Raw genomic sequence first — 19,156 nt, 5'->3', positions numbered from 1 at the left:
ATTTTTCCGCCCATTCACTCAGTTTGGAGAGATCTTTTTGGAGCTCTTCACAATCCCTTTTTGTTTTAACAACCCTGAACAATTTAGTGTCGTCAGCAAACTTGGCCACTTCACTGCTCACTCCTAATTCTAGGTCATTAATGAACAAGTTGAAAAGTACAGGTCCCAATACCGATCCTTGAGGGACTCCACTTTCTACAGCCCTCCACTGGGCGTTTATTCCTACTCTCTGCTTTCTGCTTCTTAACCAATTCCTTATCCACAAGAGGACCTCTCCTCTTATTCCACGACTGCTAAGCTTCCTCAGAAGCCTTTGGTGAGGTACCTTGTCAAACGCTTTTTGAAAGTCTAAGTACACTATGTCCACTGGATCACCTCTATCTATATGCTTGTTGACACTCTCAAAGAATTCTAATAGGTTACTGAGGCAGGACTTTCCCTTGCAGAAGCCATGCTGGCTCTGCTTCAGCAAGGCTTGTTCTTCTATGTGCTTAGTTAATCTAGCTTTAATCATACTTTCTACCAGTTTTCCAGGGACAGAAGTTAAGCTAACTGGCCTGTAATTTCCGGGATCCCCTCTGGATCCCTTTTTGAATATTGGCGTTACATTTGCCACTTTCCAGTCCTCAGGCACGGAGGAGGACCCGAGGGACAAGTTACATATTTTAGTTAGCAGATCAGCAATTTCACATTTGAGTTCTTTGAGAACTCTCGGGTGGATGCCATCCGGGCCCGGTGATTTGTCAGTTTTTATATTGTCCATTAACCCTAGAACTTCCTCTCTCGTTACCACTATTTGTCTCAGTTCCTCAGAATCCCTTCCTGCAAATGTTAGTTCAGGTTCAGGGATCTGCCCTATATCTTCCACTGTGAAGACAGATGCAAAGAATTCATTTAGCTTCTCTGCAATCTCCTTATCGTTCTTTAGTACACCTTTGACTCCTTTATCATCCAAGGGTCCAATCGCCTCCCTAGATGGTCTCCTGCTTTGAATGTATTTATAGAATTTTTTGTTGTTGGTTTTTATGTTCTTAGCAATGTGCTCCTCAAATTCTTTTTTAGCATCCCTTATTGTCTTCTTGCATTTCTTTTGCCAGAGTTTGTGTTCTTTTTTATTTTCTTCATTCGGACAAGACTTCCATTTTCTGAAGGAAGACTTTTTGCCTCTAAGAGCTTCCTTGACTTTGCTCGTTAACCATGCTGGCATCTTCTTGGCCCTGGCGGTACCTTTAATGATCTGCGGTATGCACTCCAGTTGAGCTTCTAATATAGTGTTTTTAAACACTTCCAAGCATTTTCGAGTGATGTGACCCTCTGGACTTTGTTTTTCAGCTTTCTTTTTACCAATCCCCTCATTTTTGTGAAGTTTCCTCTTTTGAAGTCAAATGTGACCGTGTTGGATTTTCTTGGCAATTGGCCATTTACATGTATGTTTAATTTAATAGCACAGTGGTCACTGCTCCCAATCGGTTCAACAACACTTACATCTCGCACCAGGTCCCGGTCCCCACTGAGGATTAAGTCCAGGGTTGCCGTCCCTCTGGTCGGTTCCATGACCAACTGGTCTAGGGAATAGTCATTTAGAATATCTAGAAACTTTGCTTCTTTGTCATGACTGGAACACATATGCGGCCAGTCTATGTCCGGGTAGTTGAAGTCACCCATTACTACCACATTTCCTAGTTTGGATGCTTCCTCAATTTCATATCTCATCTCAAGGTCTCCCTGAGCATTTTGATCAGGGGGACGATAGATCGTTCCCAGTATTAAGTCCCTCCTGGGGCATGGTATCACCACCCACAACGATTCTGTGGAGGAGTCCGCCTCTTTTGGGGTTTCGAGCTTGCTGGATTCAATGCCTTCTTTCACGTATAGAGCGACTCCGCCACCAATATGTCCTGCCCTGTCCTTCCGATATAGTTTATATCCAGGGATAACCGTATCCCACTGGTTTTCTCCATTCCACCAGGTCTCCGTTATGCTCACTATATCAATGCTCTTCACTAAGACCAAGCACTCCAGTTCTCCCATCTTGGTTCGGAGGCTCCTAGCATTAGTGTACAGGCACTTGTAAGCAGTGTCTCTCTTCAAGTGTCTTTGGCACTTGTGGTTTGGCCTGTGGTAATTTTGCTCTTCTGAATTGATATCCTGTGCCCCTGCTCTCACAATGCCTACTTCTAGGCCTACCCCTTTTGAAATTTCATCATTTCTTTGGTTTTTATTCCAAAGGAATGTGGCCCTTGGGATGAAAAAGGTTCCATACCCTTGCTGTAGGATTATAGCCCTGTAAGAGCAATCCTATCCAGGTTTACTCAGCCCATTTACTCAAAGAACACCCTTCTCTGCCTCACTTGCACCACAACCTATGGCTGTCGATGGAATTATGAGCCAGGCCTGTCCTGCAGATCTGAAGGCACAAGATGGGAGCAAGGGTGGATGGATATAGGATTCGGGGTGGGGTGGGGTGGAGATCTCAGGTAGTAATCCTCGGTGTGAAAATAGGGGCGCTCCAATATGCATGAGTTCCCCCGTTTTCCTCAATGGATATGAAAAAAGCAGATTTGCCTTTAAATGTGGACTGAATCCAATTTCTCTCCTGCCCCCATGCAGAAGCGAGAGGCCTTCCTGTTTCCCAGCAGCTCCTTTGGACCAGCGCATGTGTCTGGGAAAAACCTGCTCAGGATGGAAAGTCCAGTGATGTGGCATGAGCCAGAAGGCAAATGACCCTGAGTCACCAGCCTGCTCGTCCTGCATCTCACTTCCTTTGTTCTGCTTTCCCTTGCGGGTTTCTGAAGACTCGCGCCGTTCTCAAAGGTGAAGGAGCCAGAGAAAAGAGGGAGGAATTAGCACAAGGTAAAATGAGGAGTGCCTGGGGAACCCTCCCAGATGTTGTTGGGCCCCACCTCCCTTTATCCTCAGCCAGCAGGGCCAATGGGAGCCGAAGTCCAGCCAGCAACATCTGGAGAGCCAAGGGTTCCCCACTCGTGACCCAAGGGAATGGTTCTGGCCTGACAACTATCAGAAGAGGGATGGAAAACCTGTGTCCTGCTATGTGTTTGGACTCTCAACTCCCATCCACTCCAGCAAGTGGGGCCAGCGATGAGGAATGGTTGAAGCAACGTCTGGAAGGCCACAGGTTCTTCATCCCTTAGAAAGGCTCACTGTGTTCAGCGGGATTTACTCCCATGCCATGTGAGTGCAGACAGGACCACAGCCAAGTGTGTCCTGCCAGGGACCTGAGACTGTCACATCCACACCATATATTTAATGCACTTTTAAAGCACATGGTTTCTCCCAAAGAAGCCTGGGAACTGTAGTTTACCCCTCACAGAGCTACAATTTACAGCACCCTTAATGAACTGCAGTTCCCAGGATTCTTTGGGGGAAGCCATGTGCTTTAAATATATGGTGTGGATGTGACTCCAAAGACTGGCATGTGCCAGGAGATCTTTCCTCTAAACCATTCCATTTTTTAAAAAAGGAAAACAGAAAGACATTGTGATATTAAATTTTACTCCTGAGTCTTGGGAATAGCCATAACCCAGGATGGAGGGAGATAGATAGATAGATAGATAGATAGATAGATAGATAGAGATAGATACACAACATTTTACTCTAGAATCAGACTGAATACTTCTTTCTGCTTAGTGCACACAATCTAGATCTACTGCAGATTTTTTGTCACTGAAAAATGCTTCTTGAGAAACTGGTTCCATTTCCCCAAAAAAGCTCATTGCAGATTGATTCTGTATTACCCTCAAATATGTCCATTTGAAAATGGATGAAAACTGATCTGGGCCGTACCAGCAATTGAAGGGGTGGTACCCTCACCAGCCGCATGGCATTGTGGGTGGGCACCTGGGCATACCCCAAGATTGCACTCACCACTTCCTTCTTCATTCACCTGTGGCAATGGACGCCAAAGTTTTTTTGCCCGCACACAGACTAAAATGGCTGACGGTTTGGGCAGACCACTTCATGGTTTTTCTGCTTGCTGCAGCAGTTATAATGCACTGTACCAGATGCTGTATGATTTTTAATTGCATTTTAATTGCTTCTTTTATGTCTTATATTGCATTTCAACATATTATAATTTACATTCCATAGAATTCAGATTGTAATGCAATAAAATAAAATAGAAGCAACAGAAATACACTTAAAATCAATATGAATATTTAATACGAACATGCCACAGACCACCTGAATGAAGCTTGTGGATACTGGTGGTCCATGAACCACAGTTTGGAAACCCCTGGCCTGGGGCAAGCTCAGGGAGGAAAAGGCATGAATACTCTAATCAAAGGGAGGGTTTTCTATCATGTATCATCCACACCCACCCTTGTAGACGGCAGGATCTAGAATCTATCTAGACTGAAAGCTGAGGACAAGCATGAACAATTCCAGATGGAGAAAAGGACATTCTTGCGCTATAGACAGGTAGTGTGTACACAGCTGTAAACAGATAGACTAAAGCCAAAACAACAATAATAGGTGAATATGGTGGATCTCTCCAATATGTATTTCAGTTTATACACTACAGCAAAATTAAACATGGTTTGGGGCTGCAGAGACACAGAGCAGAGGAGTTGGAATTGGACTGAGAAATGTAACATGGGTAAAAAACTTGCTAGAACAGGTATGGGGAACCTTTGGCCCTCCAGATGTTGCTGAACCACAACTCCCATAATCCCTGGCCATTGGCCATGTTTGCTGGGGCTGATGGGAGTTGTAGTTCATCCACTAGAGGACCGCAAGTTCCCCACACCTGTTCTAGAAGAAAATAAGAGGGGACATGATTAAAACTCTTGGGCTGGAGGTAACTGATTCTTACATTTCTTCCAAGATTGCCCTTGCAGTGCTTCTTACGAAGTAATAACTTTCCCATGAAAATGGAGGCCTTTCCATTAACTTTGCAGCTGGTGTTTCTGTTTGGGAGTCATCCCCAATACAGGGGGGGGGGTTTGAAGTAAAAAGCAAGAATATATATCTTAAAAAGCTGTGGTGCTGGGGGTGATGCTGTTACAGAGGCAAATTACATGTGATGGGCAGTTCCCTGAATCGCCTGCCATTTTTAAAAAAATGAAAAGCAGCCAATGGGCAGCTGAAATCGGGAGTGGAGAAACAGTGGCTGGAGAGCTTGCTTCACTCTTTCAGAGCCCCACTTATCGCCCACCGCTCCAGACAGTGCCAATCCAGCTGCTTTTCTGGCCCATGATGGAAAAGACCTCCCACAATTGCTTTTAATTAAAAAAATAGCTGCATCCGCATCCAAGCACATTGCTTCCGCCAAAGAATCCTGGGAACTGTACTTTCGCCCTTCATAAAGCTACAATTCCTAGTACCCTTAACATACTAGAGTTCCCAGGATTCTTTGGGGGGAAGTCATGTGCTTTAAATGCCCTTTAAATGTGTGGTGTGTACGCAGCCAGTATCAGGAAGGAAAATCCCTGAACTGCACATCACATATAGCTTGACCCCTAATATACAGCCTTTCTGAGTCATTAATTGGAAGTTTCAGAGGAAAAGAGGGGCCCTGGAAGGGTATGTTCTCTCTCCACCCACATGAAACTGTGAGCCCACTGGTGGCATGGCTGCCAAAGGTGTTTCCACATGGGGACAAGAAAGTGCCAGCACCACTAGATTGTGGTAGCAGAAGAGAAATATTGTGAGTCCTTCAGTAAGATCAGGCCTCAAATATTGGTGAGGACTGGGGATGTGCTTGAGTTTCGCAAAATTCTAATTTGATACCAGATTTCCTAGTTGCCCTTTTTTGTCCTCGTGGATCAAGTTTTTTCCCGAGCAGTTTTCTGTGGTTGAAACTGATTTTTCTAAAAAAAAAATTCACCTGAAAAATATCAGTATTGATATCAATATTTTCCTCAAAATAGCGATATTAATATTGATATCCCCCTCAATATATAAATATTGATGTTTAAAATCTATATTTTAAAAAAATCTATGAAAAATCATCGATAAATTTTAAAAATTAACATATTGATAAAAATGGATCGGTATTTTTAGCAAATAGCGAACATTTTTCCCTGACGAAGCAGTACTGGAAGGAAGTTCAACGGAGCAAAAATGGAACCGGCACCGAAATGCAGATGCCATCCCTAGTGAGGACTGAAGCAAGGATGGATAAATCTGTCAGTTTCAATTTCCCTCTGCTCTGCACATTTCAGCAGCAATTTGCAGCGCTTTGTTTGTAAATCCTCATGAAGACTAATGAGCATTTTACTGCTAATTTCACCATATTAAATATTTTTGCATGCAGCTTTGATAACGATACACATCTCTGCAAGCATTTTTTCCTTATCTAATGCATTGTTGTACATTATTGCCCCTAATGTACAGATTTTTATGTACGCTTTCCCCTATTATTGTACACATTGTCTGGAAAACTGCATTGCAAAATTCAGAGTGGTGCGCATTTCAAAGGACAGCTGTGTTTCAGTTCGTTTACTGGTTCAAGAAGTGTGAATTAGGTAGTTTCTCATTAAAATGCAAACAAAATCAAACTCCTTCCTATCCCTAGCCTGGAGTGGGGGATCCCAACGCCACTCCTCATCTCGCTGATAAGATGGCACACCAGGTACTAGGATTTCCTCCTGCGCAAACCCCATTGAAACAAACGAGCTGCACAACAGCGCCGTCACATTTGCTGTGCCTCAGCTTCTCCTGCTTTCCCCAACTCTACAGCAGTGCTTTTACAAGCGTGTTGTTCTTGCTGGTTCAGTGACCGTGCAAAAATACATCAGCTGCATGGACCCCAAACTGGGCAAGCGCTGCCTAAGCTTCATTCGCAACAGGTCAGTTTGGTTCTGCCCAGCTGCTCTGCCCCACATCACAATCAATCCAGAATGAGATCAAAGCTACAGGAGGCTGATGGAGAGGAATGGAGGGTCTGTCTTCAGAGAGGAAGTCCAGAAGACTGCAATTGCTATTTTCTGCTGGGATTCAATCACATGCGGGCAATTAAAATGGATTTGGCGCTCATATGCAACAAATCCATTTTTAAAGAGAATATCCGGCTGTTTTGCAGGAAGGAAAAAAGTGATGGGATAATGCAACTGAAAGTCTGGGATAACAGCTGCTTGACGCAACCATCATATAACCTCCATGCAAACAAATCCAAATGAATGATCAAAAACATAATGTTGAACCTGCTTGCTCAGAAAATATCCACTGCCAGATCAAATTAGCTTTCTAGATGGATACCTGATGTTTTCTCAAACTGAATGCACTAGAAGGTCGACTGGAAGGGACTGGACTCGACCAAAGAGGCCGAGGAGATGAAACTGCAGGTGGAGAAGAGCATGTATGGGACAGCTAAACAGCAGGGAAGGGATCAAGCACTCAGATAAATGCTGTGGCATTAGCCGTATTCTGCTGTTCTGAATGGACGAGTTGCCATTCAGCTCTCACGCATTCTGCCTGTTTGCTGAGCGGTCTTTTCTCTGTCTCGCACGGGCTTCTGAACTTGTAGCCGGGAGAGGCATTTGTAAAGGTCATCTTGTCTTTGGGGAACGCACAGCGTCCTTCAATAAGATTTTTACTACATTATATTACAGGAGGAAAGCCGCCACCCCCACTTCCCTCCCCCAAACTTATGCTTGCTGTTTGAATTACAGATTGTCTCATGTGGGCATTTGATGGGGATAATTACAGACAGTGTTCAAGGCAAGTACAGTTCACCTTCTGCACAGCTCCATTGAGGGCAGAGACATTTGCCAGGGTGAGGATTGTGCCGCGGGGCAAGCCTTTTCCGACAGCGATGCCCGAAACCTCCCCGGGTGACAATGCACGATCCCACATGGCAAAGCCGGCAAGGTAGCCCACAAAAGATTCAGAAGGTTCAAACCCCCCACCAATTGTGTCTTGCTCCTGACCCAGAAAGAGAGATCCTTTGGGGGGAATCTCATAGCCTTTCTGGAACTTGGAGCCCATGGAAGCCAGCCTCCTGTCCACATAGAACCAGTATCGCCCCTGGATGGAAGACCAGATGACACAAATATGGTGCCACTTCCCATCCAGAATCTGCCCCACCGGCAGCTCCCGAAAAGCAGGGTCACCGATGACAAAGTGGATGGAGTTCCGGGGCGCAACATCCCTGCCATGGAGTACCAGCTTGTTGTCATTCTCTTCGGTGGCATAAGACAGGATTGTGCCCAGGTAGCTGGCACTGGTGCTCACCCAGCTGCAGAGGCTCAGTTCAAGGAGGCCAGCTTGGAAACCTGGCGTGAACGTTGCAAAGTTCTCTGTGGAAGCGTTTGGAAAAACTAGCATGGAGTCCACATTGCAGACTGCAGGAAAAGAGAGAGAGAGAAGCCATCAAACCTACATGTTTAACATGTGAGAGATGTGGGGACCTTCTCTACCTGAGACCTTTAGAAGATAAGAAAAGCCCTACTGGATCAGGCCAATGGCACATCTAGCCCAGCATCCTGTTCTCACAGTGACCAACCAGATGCCCATGGAAAGCTAGCCAGCAGAGGCTGAGTGCAATAGCACTTTCCCCACGTGCTATTCCCAGCAACTGGGATTCAGAGGCTTGCTGCCTCCACTTCTGGAGGTAGTACATAAGCATCATGGCTAGTTGCCACTGATGGCCCTTCCCATCACTTGCTACCTGGCCCTTTTAACTGGAGATGCCAGGGATTGAACCTGGGACCTTCCATATGCAAAGCATATGCTCTGTCACTGAGCTAAGGATGGGGTCCAGTGGCTGGTGCCAATTCAACAGCATTCTGTCGACCTAATTGACCAGTATTGCTTTGAGTTCATTCTTTTTCCACTAGCTACTGCTTTTACTGATCCGTTCTTCCTCCTCCCAATAATACTGATAATATTGATAGTTTTAAAGGAAATTTTAAAGGAAATATTGATGAAAGGAAATATCGATAAAATTATCATCGTTAATATTGATATTTTAGAAGCAATTTTTTAAAAAAACCTATTTTCAAAAATAGCTATGGAAAATCACTCCATTAAATTCTGATCCGCAACTATAGAGAATAAGCAAATTAATGGAAAATTTGGTAACAAATCCAAATTGGGTAGAACTCTAGCACATCCCTACAATGAGTTATGGTCTCTCTCTATTATTTAGGAAGATGCCTTAAAGTAGGTCAAACCATTGCTCCATCTATCCCAGTATTGTCTACTCTGAGTGACAAGAGCTCTCTAGGGTCTCAGGCAGAGAAGGATATTTCCCATCACCTGCTAGTTGATCCTTTTAAATCTGCAGTGAGCAACCTCCAGTCTGTGGACCTTATTAGGCCCAGCACAGGTCTCAGTTTGGCTTACAAGGCTATTTCCTGCAGACCACACCCACCTATCCCATGCCTGACATCATATTTTTATTTATTTTTTTATTTAATTTAATTTATATACCGCCCTAAGCCCGAAGGCTCTCTGGGCGGTGTACATAAAAGGTAAAAGCAGACACAATATATAAATACAATAAATATAATAACTCAAAAAAACAAAAACACACAAACAATACGAGAACCAAACAACATCCAGAATACAACATAGTAATAAAATACTGTAAAAAATACACTTTAAAATGCCTGGGAGTATAAAAAGGTTTTCACCTGGCGCCAAAAAGATAGCAGCGTCGGCGCCAGGCGCACCTCATCGGCAAGACCATTCCACAGTTCGGGAGCCACAACCGAAAAGGCCCTATTTCTAGTCACCATCCTCCGAGCTTCTTGATGGGATGGTACTCGGAGGAGGGCCTTAGATGTTGAGCGCAGTGTACGGGTAGTTTCATATTGGGAGAGGCGCTCCACCAGGTATTGCGGTCCCATGCCGTGTAAGGCTTTATAGGTCAAAACCAGCACTTTGAATTTAGCCCGGAAACAAATAGGAAGCCAGTGCAGACAGGCCAAAACAGGTGTTATATGAGCGGACCTTCTGGTCCGCGTCAACAATCTGGCCGCTGCATTCTGGACTAACTGTAGTTTCCGAACTATCTTCAAGGGCAGCCCAACGTAGAGCGCATTGCAGTAGTCCAATCTAGAAGTTACCAGAGCATGAACGACTGAGGCGAGGTCGTCACTGTCCAGACAGGGACGTAGCTGGGCTACCAATCGGAGATGGTAGAAAGCATTCCGTGCCACTGAGGCTACCTGAGCCTCAAGAGACAGGGAAGGGTCGAAAAGAACTCCCAAGCTACGAACCTGTTCTTTCAAGGGGAGTGTAACCCCATCCAGAACAGGGTGAACATCCACCATCTGGGCAGAGAAGGCACTCACTAACAGCGTCTCGGTCTTGTCTGGATTAAGTTTCAGTCTGTTAGCTCCCATCCAATCCATTATCGCGGCCAGGCAACGGTTTAGTATGTTAACAGCCTCACCTGAGGAAGATGCAAAGGAGAAATAGAATTGCGTGTCATCAGCGTACTGGTGACAACGCACTCCAAAACTCCTGATGACCGCACCCAGCGGCTTCATATAGATGTTGAAAAGCATGGGGGACAGTACCGATCCCTGTGGGACTCCACAATGGAGAGTCCAGGGTGTCGAGCAGTGTTCCTCAAGCACTACCTTCTGTTGACGACCCACCAAGTAGGAGCGGAGCCACTGCCAAGCAATACCCCCAACTCCCAACTCCGTGAGCCTTCCCAGAAGGATACCATGGTCGATGGTATCAAAAGCAGCTGAGAGATCAAGGAGAATCAACAGGGTCACACTCCCCCTGTCCCTCTCCCGACAAAGGTCATCATACAGGGCGACCAAGGCTGTTTCGGTACCAAACCCAGACCTAAAACCGGATTGAAATGGATCAAGATAATCAGTGTCATCCAAGAGTCCCTGGAGCTGGCCGGCCACCACCCATTCCAGAACCTTGCCCAGGAACGGAACATTCGCCACAGGTCTATAGTTGTTCAAGTTATCTGGGTCCAAGGAGGGTTTCTTCAGGAGCGGTCTCACTACCGCTGCTTTTAGGCAGTCAGGGACCACACCCTCTCGCAAAGAGGCATTGATTACCTCCTTGGCCCAGCCGGCGGTTCCGGTCCTGCCAGCTTTCACCAGCCAAGAGGGGCAAGGATCCAGCACAGACGTGGTCGCCCACACCAGTCCAAGGATCTTGTCAACATCCTCAAGCTGCACCAACTGAAACTCATCCAATAAATGAGGACAAGACCGTGGTCTGGATGCTTCATTGAATCCAGCTGCTATAATATTGGAGTCTAAGTCCCGACAAATGCAAGCGATCTTAGTTTGGAAGCGTCCAGCGAACTCATCACAGCGGGCTACAGATGAATCTATAGTATCCCGAGGGCCAAGATGTAAAAGCCCTCGTACAGTTTTAAAAAGCTCCGCTGGGCGGGAGAGTGATGCCTTAATACTGGCAGCAAAATAACTCTTTTTTGCTGCCCTCACCGCTGCTGTATATCGCTTAGAGCAGGCACTTACCAAGGCATAATTGCATTCGTCAGGAGTCAAATCAAGGGTATGTCCCAACACATGCGTCGGGCCAGTAACAAACTGAGAATTGAATTCAAAGTATTTACTCCAAACAGAGCACACACCACCACCCCGCAGATGTTTGTGGAGGAAAAATCTGTTTAGAGGAAGTGCTTTGAATCCAAGCCACTTTCTCTGCAGAGGGGGAAATGCTCCATTTACAAATGGAGCATTTCCCCCTCTGCAGAGACTTCAAAGGGGCACCCTACAACCACTGATCATCAGTTCCTGCAAGCTTGTTTGAAGGCATGCTCCCGGCGCAAATCGACTGATGGACACAAAAAGTGCATCTTCAAAGGACGTTGCTGTAACTGCTGATTATGACATTCAGTGACTTGATAGGTGAGTTGTCTCACCCACCTGTCAAAGTTGGCCCACGTGTGTGTGTGAGGTTAGGAAGCCAGAGGCTGGATCCAGTTCCCCACCCCTGTTTAAAATGGAGATGCTGGGGGGCTGAACCTGGGGCTTGCTGCATGCAAAGCACGTGCATTTCCACTGAGCTATGCCCTCTGGACAGAGCTTGGAAAAGTTACTTTTTTGAACTACAACTCCCATCAGCCCAATCAAGTGGCCATGCTGGCTAGGGCTGATGGGAGTTGTAGTTCAAAAAAGTAACTTTTCCAAGCTCTGCCTCTGGGGGAAAAGGTAGGAGAAAGAACATCCCAAAGACCAAGGTAACAAGGGAATTTCATGCACAGTGCTACTCCACAGCTGGTATTGGCTCCCCTGAGCTGTGCCAATCTTGCGGGATACACCCAGGTGCCACATCTATACATACTTGCCCCTGCTTTACGAGGCGTTTCTAGCCGCTCCCGCTCTTCAGAGGCCTTGTCCATGACCGGATGCTGTTGTCTGAGTGCCTGGGGTTGTGGCCGAGAGGGCAGATCAGCTTCTGGCTCCTGATGCAGGGAAGCTTCCTGGCCCAGAAGGGTCCCACTCTGCAGCCCCCTACTCTGAGACTGGGCTACAAGGCGGGTGCTCTCTTGCAACAGTTTCTTTCTTTGCTGGTGCTTGGCACGGAGCTTCTTCAGGGTAGGATTCTGTCCGCCGGCTGCCTCTGGTTCCTTCTTCTGGGGAACCCGGTTCAGCAGGTGAGCCGCAGCCAGACGCCCGGGCCGAAGGACCTCATTGTCCACAGGGCTCTTCAGCTGTCGCTCCAGTTCATCCAGCTTGCTTCCCTGGCTTTTCAGGGCATCCTGGAGGCTCTCCAGGGCTTTCTGTAGGCCGCCTTGGCCGATGCGCACGGCTTGGGTGGCCTGTCTGTGGCTCTCAACTTCTTGGGTCATATTGGACAGGAGCGCACTCTCTGCTGCACTCTGCCAGTCCCTCTCACGCAAGGATTCCTCCAGGGCCGCAATCTTCGAGTCTTGCTTCTTGGTCTTGTTCTGCAGCTTCTTCACCCAAGCTTTCAAGTCTCTTAGCTCCTCCTGCGTGGCTGTGTGAGTCTCATTGGCAGCAGACTCCAGGCTCTGGTGTTGGTTCAGCAGCTGCTCAAACTTGGTGTTGATGCCATCAGAAGCGTTGTAATTCCCTGCAATCTCCTGAAGGCGCAGCAGAGTGACCCCCTGGAACCGCCGGAACTGATAAAACGGTGTGGGAATGGAGAAACACCGGTTAGGGATTCAGACAGGACTCAGGGTAGAAACACACTCACTGTTCTGCTGGTTCCAGTGCGTCTCCTCTCTTCTGAAAACGGGGGCACACGACGCTAGTCAAACCCCGCCCCTTTTTACTGTAAAACCAGGTGGGATCAGCTCGAGTTATGATGTTGTTTTAAATTCAGCTTCAAAGAGATTTCACAACTGATCGGCAGATCAACCCATTCCCCCCTCCAGGTGTGGTTAATGGAAATGCTTTGATCTGGCGACTAGTGTTTTTACAGCCCTACAGACAAAGAGTCTGGGAAGGTGAGGCATTTGGCATGCCCAGGAGAACTGCATCACAGCAAATGGCTTAGAATAGGGGCAGGGAGTCAAATGTGGCCCTTCAGTCCTTTCTATCTGGCCCTCAGAAACGTGCTCAGGCTACACATTCCACTGGCTTTGCTATGCAGCCTGAGTGTTTTGTTGTTCTTGGACTGGAATGCGTCCTTGTATTCTGATAATGCCTCTCACTGGCTTGTCTGGGTAGAGGATAGAGAGGGGTGTGCATAGAACAGGAGTAGTCAAAAGGATGCCCTCCAGATGCTGTTGTACTACAACTCCTATCTGCCCCATCTAGCATGGCCAGTGATTGAGGATGAGGGGTCTTGGAGTCCAGCCACATCTGGAGGATACCAAATTGGCTCCCCCAGCGTGGAAACTAGCCAACTATACAAAAGTAAAGTTTACATTTGTTGTTTCAATGCATAAGGCCCTCGGAAGATTGCCCAGAAGGGAATGTGGCCCCCAGGCTGAAAAAGGTTCACACTCCCCTGGCTTGTCCAGCAGGGGCACTGTTAGGGAGGTGGGCTGAGCCCCAGATCTTTTGCACTGGGCTCTAAATCTACTGCCCTCCCCTCCCTTTAATAACTTCTATTAAAAAGACAACACACACCTTTGCTTACAGGGTGGCCGAGTGTGCTGCAAAGCACGGTGCCAGTGAGACCGCATCCACCTGCCATCTCAATTTGCTCGGAAGCAAATCTGCATCATGGCCCTGTGCTCTCGCGTTTTTAAGTACATAGCACAGATGTAGGAAACCATTAACCCTCCAGATGTTGCTTAACTATGACTTCCATCAGCCCTAGCAAGCACGGCCAGTGGCCAGGGATGACGGAAGCATTGTTCAGCAGCATCTGGAGGGCCCAAAGTTCCCCACACTTGAACTAACAGGGCCCCTGTTTGGCTGGTTTTGTCCCTTCCATCGTTTGGAATATGCTTGGCAGTGACAGCATCTGTGCCATGCCCAGTCCTGACCTGGTACCAGACCAGACACTAAGCCCTTGGGGGATGAACCAGACACCCCACAGGTCTCACGGACCTTGAGGAGCAGGCAGGCCCTCCTAGAACCAGTGCTGAGGATCTCCTGGATGGGCCTTCTGGTGGAAGACCTGCTTAAGAATCCTTGGTGCTGTTGGAGGATGAGGTGGAGCCAATCCTCAGCCCTTGAGCATGCTGGCGCCAAAGGCTGAAGAGCGATGACATAGCATGGATCTATGGACCCAGAGTTATCACACTACTCATGAGTAAGCAATCCTTGGAATTCTTTTGCACCAGCAGCTGGGGTTAGGATGTGATCTAAGAGGCCATAGTACATAAGGTCTCCTTGCACCTTCCAGTTGCTGGTTCTGATTCTAGGTCACCTGCCTGGCTGTGGAGGACCTTGCTTGGCATCACCCCCATGCTGTTGACCTTGGACCATTGCCTGACCTAGCCTCTGGGTCACGTTTTGGACTTAGACTTATCCCTTGTGCATGACCTTGGTTTGTTGAGACTTTGCTGCATCTTGAACTCTGCGCTCTTGGGTGTTTTGCTAAAAAGCTTTTAGGACTGAGACCCTAGCCCCTGAGGGCACCCCCTTGAGCATGACAATCTGATGTGTACTTGTGAACACACACACGCCTTTGGGTCAAGATGCAGGATTATATTTTTCCACCAAGTTTCTTGGAGCTGATGAGTAAACCCAACTATATTTAGGAAGTGATATCTCTACAGTAACAACTGTAGTTATTTATAGCTTTAACTGGAAATCATTCACGGGTATAATTATGACTGACATGTATATGTTTATTTTATTATTTTTTTTAGGAAATATTTCACATCATCATTTCTTAGTTTACATGTTTCCTTGAGGAGCATGTTTTTCTATAACTGGCAAAAGTGAGCGTAGTAGCTCCCATTAGCCCAGGAATGCGGAACCTACAGCCCGTCAGATGGTCTTGGACTCATCAGCCCCAGCCAACATGGTTAATGGTCAGGAATGGTGGGAGCTGTAGTTCAGCAACATCTGGAGGTCCACAGGTAGCCAAGAGCTCAGGCTAATGATTGCCAGAAACCATTTTAAATTTCCCAGAATTCCAAAATCGCTTCAGAACAGGGCTTTCTGGGGAAAACAGTATGGCAGCTACTGTGACTCTGCCTCCCTGCAAAAGCATTTCATCTCATCCCGGAAAATCCCAGGGGGAAAACGGCCAACGTCAAAGCCTGGAAAATGGCTGAGAAATGAATGGTCCTTGTCCATTTGATCTAGGTTTAGTTAAAACATTATCAATAACTTTACCACTACTAATTACTATTATCAATAATAATAAAAAAGCATAACCTAAAGCACAATCGTATCTGCTAGTAGGAGATTACGGCTAATCCTTGCTCAGATGGCCTCTAGTAGGACTGACAAGATTTGGATAGCACAACAGCAGCCACTCTCACTAATTTTTAGAGAGAAACATGACCCAAAGCCTGATGAGTCATCGGGACTGGATTGAAGTGGTGTCCAGACTTGTTTGCTGCCAGCTGCCGATTCCACTATATTTGATGAGCGCATACCATTGAGCATCACAGATGCAATGATTGCAAACAGATGTCTCCTTCAGTACAGCAACAAGTCTCCCTATTGTCTCAACAGCACCAAATAACCTACAATAATGGTCATTGTCCCCATTGGAAGAAAGGACAACACCCATCCACACCATAAACATAGTTCCCCCCTCAAGACTTCTACAAATTGAGGATCTTTCTTGAGCTCTTCCTGCCAGTGTTAAGAGACGACCTCTAAAGGTTCCATTGCTTTGTTTATAATTGCCCGTTATAGCTGGCTGCTGGGCAGACAACTCACACCACTTCAAATCCACTGCCTTTCTATTTGGGCTTCCAGTTTACTGGTACCAGTGCCAACCAGTAGGCTCCCTTTCCCTTAGCAAACCTAACTACCAAACCACCAGCAAAGACACACGCCAACACTACTATTATTGGTACTTGATCATGTTTGTGGGGTTTTTTTGTCCCTGTTCAAACGGTTTGGGATTTGGTGATCCTTAGGACCCAGAACCCCACATCAAAGGAGGATTGTCCAATTTCTAGGGGCTTTTCAACACCCCTCACTCATTTGGTTTCCTGTTCTTTCGTAACTTGCAAGTAGTATTCTCACTGACGCTGCATGCACGCCATACATTTAAAGCACAGGACTTCCCCCAAAGAATCCGAGAAATGGTAGTTTACCCCTCATAGTTCCCAGCACTCTTTACATTTCCCAGGATTCTTTGGGGGAAGTACTGGGCTTTACATATTCTTTAAATATAGGGTGCATACACAACATGAGTCAAGGACTACCACACCCTCTGATCAGACTGGTTAGATTGATGCATAATAGAGTAGTTGTTTTGTTAACTCCGGTAGGTCAGTTGGAGATAAACAAAGTTTATTTAATACTAGGGGCTTCCATCCCTGCATGCTTTGTACACCAGCCCTCCCACTTGAACATAGGAATGGGAACCCCGGCACCCTCACCAACCCCAGTGCCTCCAGGCATTGGTATGTGGTGGATACTGCCAGCCCACTTGCACTAATCAGGCCCTCACCTGCTACCCCACACCTTGCCCAGTCTACTGCCACCCCATCACCTAGCCTTGCCCACCTGCCAGCCGGCCTCCCTCCCTCATCTGCCCACTTGCTGGCATGCCTCCCTCCTTCGCTTGCCTGCCTCTCCTGTTGCTGCTGCCATAACCCTGCAGCATTTAGAAGGCTGTTGTCACGTGATTATAGTTTAATGGGCAGCCTAAGAAAAATCTATGTATGGACATCATTTTGCCAATGTCCAAAATGGCAGTTGGACAAAAGTGTGTGTCTATGGCAGAATATCGTATAATCTCATATAACACACACACATATGTCAGGAGTGACACCTTCTTTGTGTCACTATGCGTTGCATAAATCTGCTTTGTAATAATTATGTATTCTGCAGCAGTTACCGTTTCGATCTGCTCTCTTGAGAAATTAACAGAGAACATAGTTTTGGAAGGGACACCAGAAAGAAACATTATGAGAATATCGAGATGGAGAAGAGCGCATCCCAAATAAATCTGGTACTGCCTTCTTATTGGAACAATATCTGCTAGTATCAGGAATAATGCTAAAATCAAGTCAAACATAACACAGTGTAAAATACAAAATGGGAAATGTTAATCTTCAGCATTTCATTCTATGCAACCTGCAAGTACTTTCTGTTCTGGCTGGAACAGTTTTAAACTTGTTTTTAAAACTGTAACTGTGTGATCTGTTTTTATAACTATATTATATTGTCATAACCAGCCCTAAGACCTTATGGTGTGCGGTGGGTAACAAATCTTTCTTCTTTTTCTTCTGCCACTAGGAATTAGTATTTTAATTTTTTTAAAAAATCCATACGCGATCTACATGTCCAAAAGCGTTGGACATCAATATTTTAAAAGTTAATTTTTCAAATGTTTATGCAATTGAACGATTTTACTGTTCCAGAGCTAGAATATTATCAATAGATATAAACATGGATAAAATATCTCAGGAATAAATAAGAAAAAGCCACATTTAATCTGAAATCTTGAACAAATTAATATATTTTTTAGAATTTTGAATTCCCACATTTGAATTTTTATTTATTTATTACATTTTATATCCCACCTTTCCTCCAAGGAGCTCAAGGTGGAGTACATGATTCTCCCTCTCCCCATTTTATCCTTACAACAACCCTGTGAGGTAAGTTAGGCTGAGAAGCAGCAGCTTTGGGGCTCGTTTAAAAGGTTGCTAGATGGTTGTTTGTCAACACACTCTTATCCAGAGTCCAGAAGAAATCTATCTATAGATCTGTGATAGGTGGAGAGCAGATTCGTGATTGACATGTCCACACCCAGTGGGCCTATCTTGAGTACCGTTAGGGGAATGACACGCTGTGCGAGCCTCACCTGCTCTTCCAGTCGTCTAAACCTCTCAAAGAATGGCTTCCTTTGTTCCACTGTCCCAGGCTGATGGAGCAGGATGCCCTGGAGACAGATGGCGGCATGAACCACCAAGATGCACAACATTCTTTGTGTTTGCAGCATCCCAAGAGCCACACACATCTTCTAGGTGCGAAGGTAAAAGATTTGGTCCAGCGCCTGGAAAGGAGACTTCCGCTGACACTCCAGTGTTTGGGTAGCGACTGCGGTGTTCCCTTTCCTTGAGCTTCTGAACGCTCAAGTTCCTCCCCCACCAAGCTAAAAAGAGACCCTAGTTTGTTCTCAGAATAGATGAGATCCACAGACTTCTCTGGCATTCTCAAGAAGCCAAGTTTAGTTCCAAAGCTTGGCAGTCTCATGAAAGCAATACTGGGGGAAGGGAGAACCTGGCTTCATTTTTTGGACTTTCTTCCAGCACCTAGAAATTAGGATAAGCAGCCCAGTCAGTCGGTTGACTGCCTATGGCCATAGGTAGGTATTCCAAAAATCCCGCTGTGTAGGTAGGTAAAAACTACTTTTTAAAAAAAATAGTGTCATCTGTTCAAAGGTAGGAGGGTAGCTTGCCCCCCGCTAGGGCTTGAAGGATCTGTCCATTTCGGTTCTCTGTTTCTTTTTTCCAAGCTTCAATTCAGTTCTGCAGCAGTTTGCAAATTTTCTTTTTTTTAAAATCCTCATGAAAAAGTTTCGGCATTTTAGTGTGAATTTCACCTACTGAACACATTTTTGTTTCTAATGAGCATGTTTCCGCAAGCAATTTCTCCTAACGGAATGAAGTTTTGTATGCTTTTCCCCA

General features: G+C 46.0%; 1 protein-coding gene across 1 annotated transcript; it reads right to left on the bottom strand.

Annotated features, from left to right (window-relative positions):
- Positions 1 to 4,114: 4,114 nt before the first annotated feature.
- PTX4 (pentraxin 4) lies at positions 4,115 to 18,579 on the bottom strand. Its single transcript, XM_061600241.1, has 3 exons — positions 18,331 to 18,579; positions 12,253 to 13,054; positions 4,115 to 8,303 (listed from the first exon to the last, which is right to left on the bottom strand). Exons 1-3 carry the CDS (start codon positions 18,484 to 18,486, stop codon positions 7,663 to 7,665), a joined length of 1,599 nt encoding a protein of 532 aa, XP_061456225.1. The 5' UTR covers positions 18,487 to 18,579; the 3' UTR covers positions 4,115 to 7,662.
- Positions 18,580 to 19,156: the final 577 nt, after the last annotated feature.

This window comes from Rhineura floridana, chromosome 17 (assembly GCF_030035675.1).
Source record: "Rhineura floridana isolate rRhiFlo1 chromosome 17, rRhiFlo1.hap2, whole genome shotgun sequence".
Classification (NCBI taxonomy): Eukaryota; Metazoa; Chordata; class Lepidosauria; order Squamata; family Rhineuridae; genus Rhineura; species Rhineura floridana.
The sequence above is the reverse complement of the archived record's forward strand: the minus strand, read 5'-3'. Positions and strand labels throughout refer to the sequence as shown.

Excerpts from the sequence above, each read along its gene's own strand:
- PTX4 (XM_061600241.1), bottom strand. The coding sequence starts at position 18,486 with ATGTGTGTGGCTCTTGGGATGCTGCAAACACAAAGAATGTTGTGCATC. Across the intron at positions 13,055-18,330 it reads TTAGACGACTGGAAGAGCAG|TTCCGGCGGTTCCAGGGGGT; the intron begins GTGAGGCTCGCA and ends CCGTTTTATCAG. Across the intron at positions 8,304-12,252 it reads GCCTCGTAAAGCAGGGGCAA|TCTGCAATGTGGACTCCATG; the intron begins GTATGTATAGAT and ends CTTTTCCTGCAG.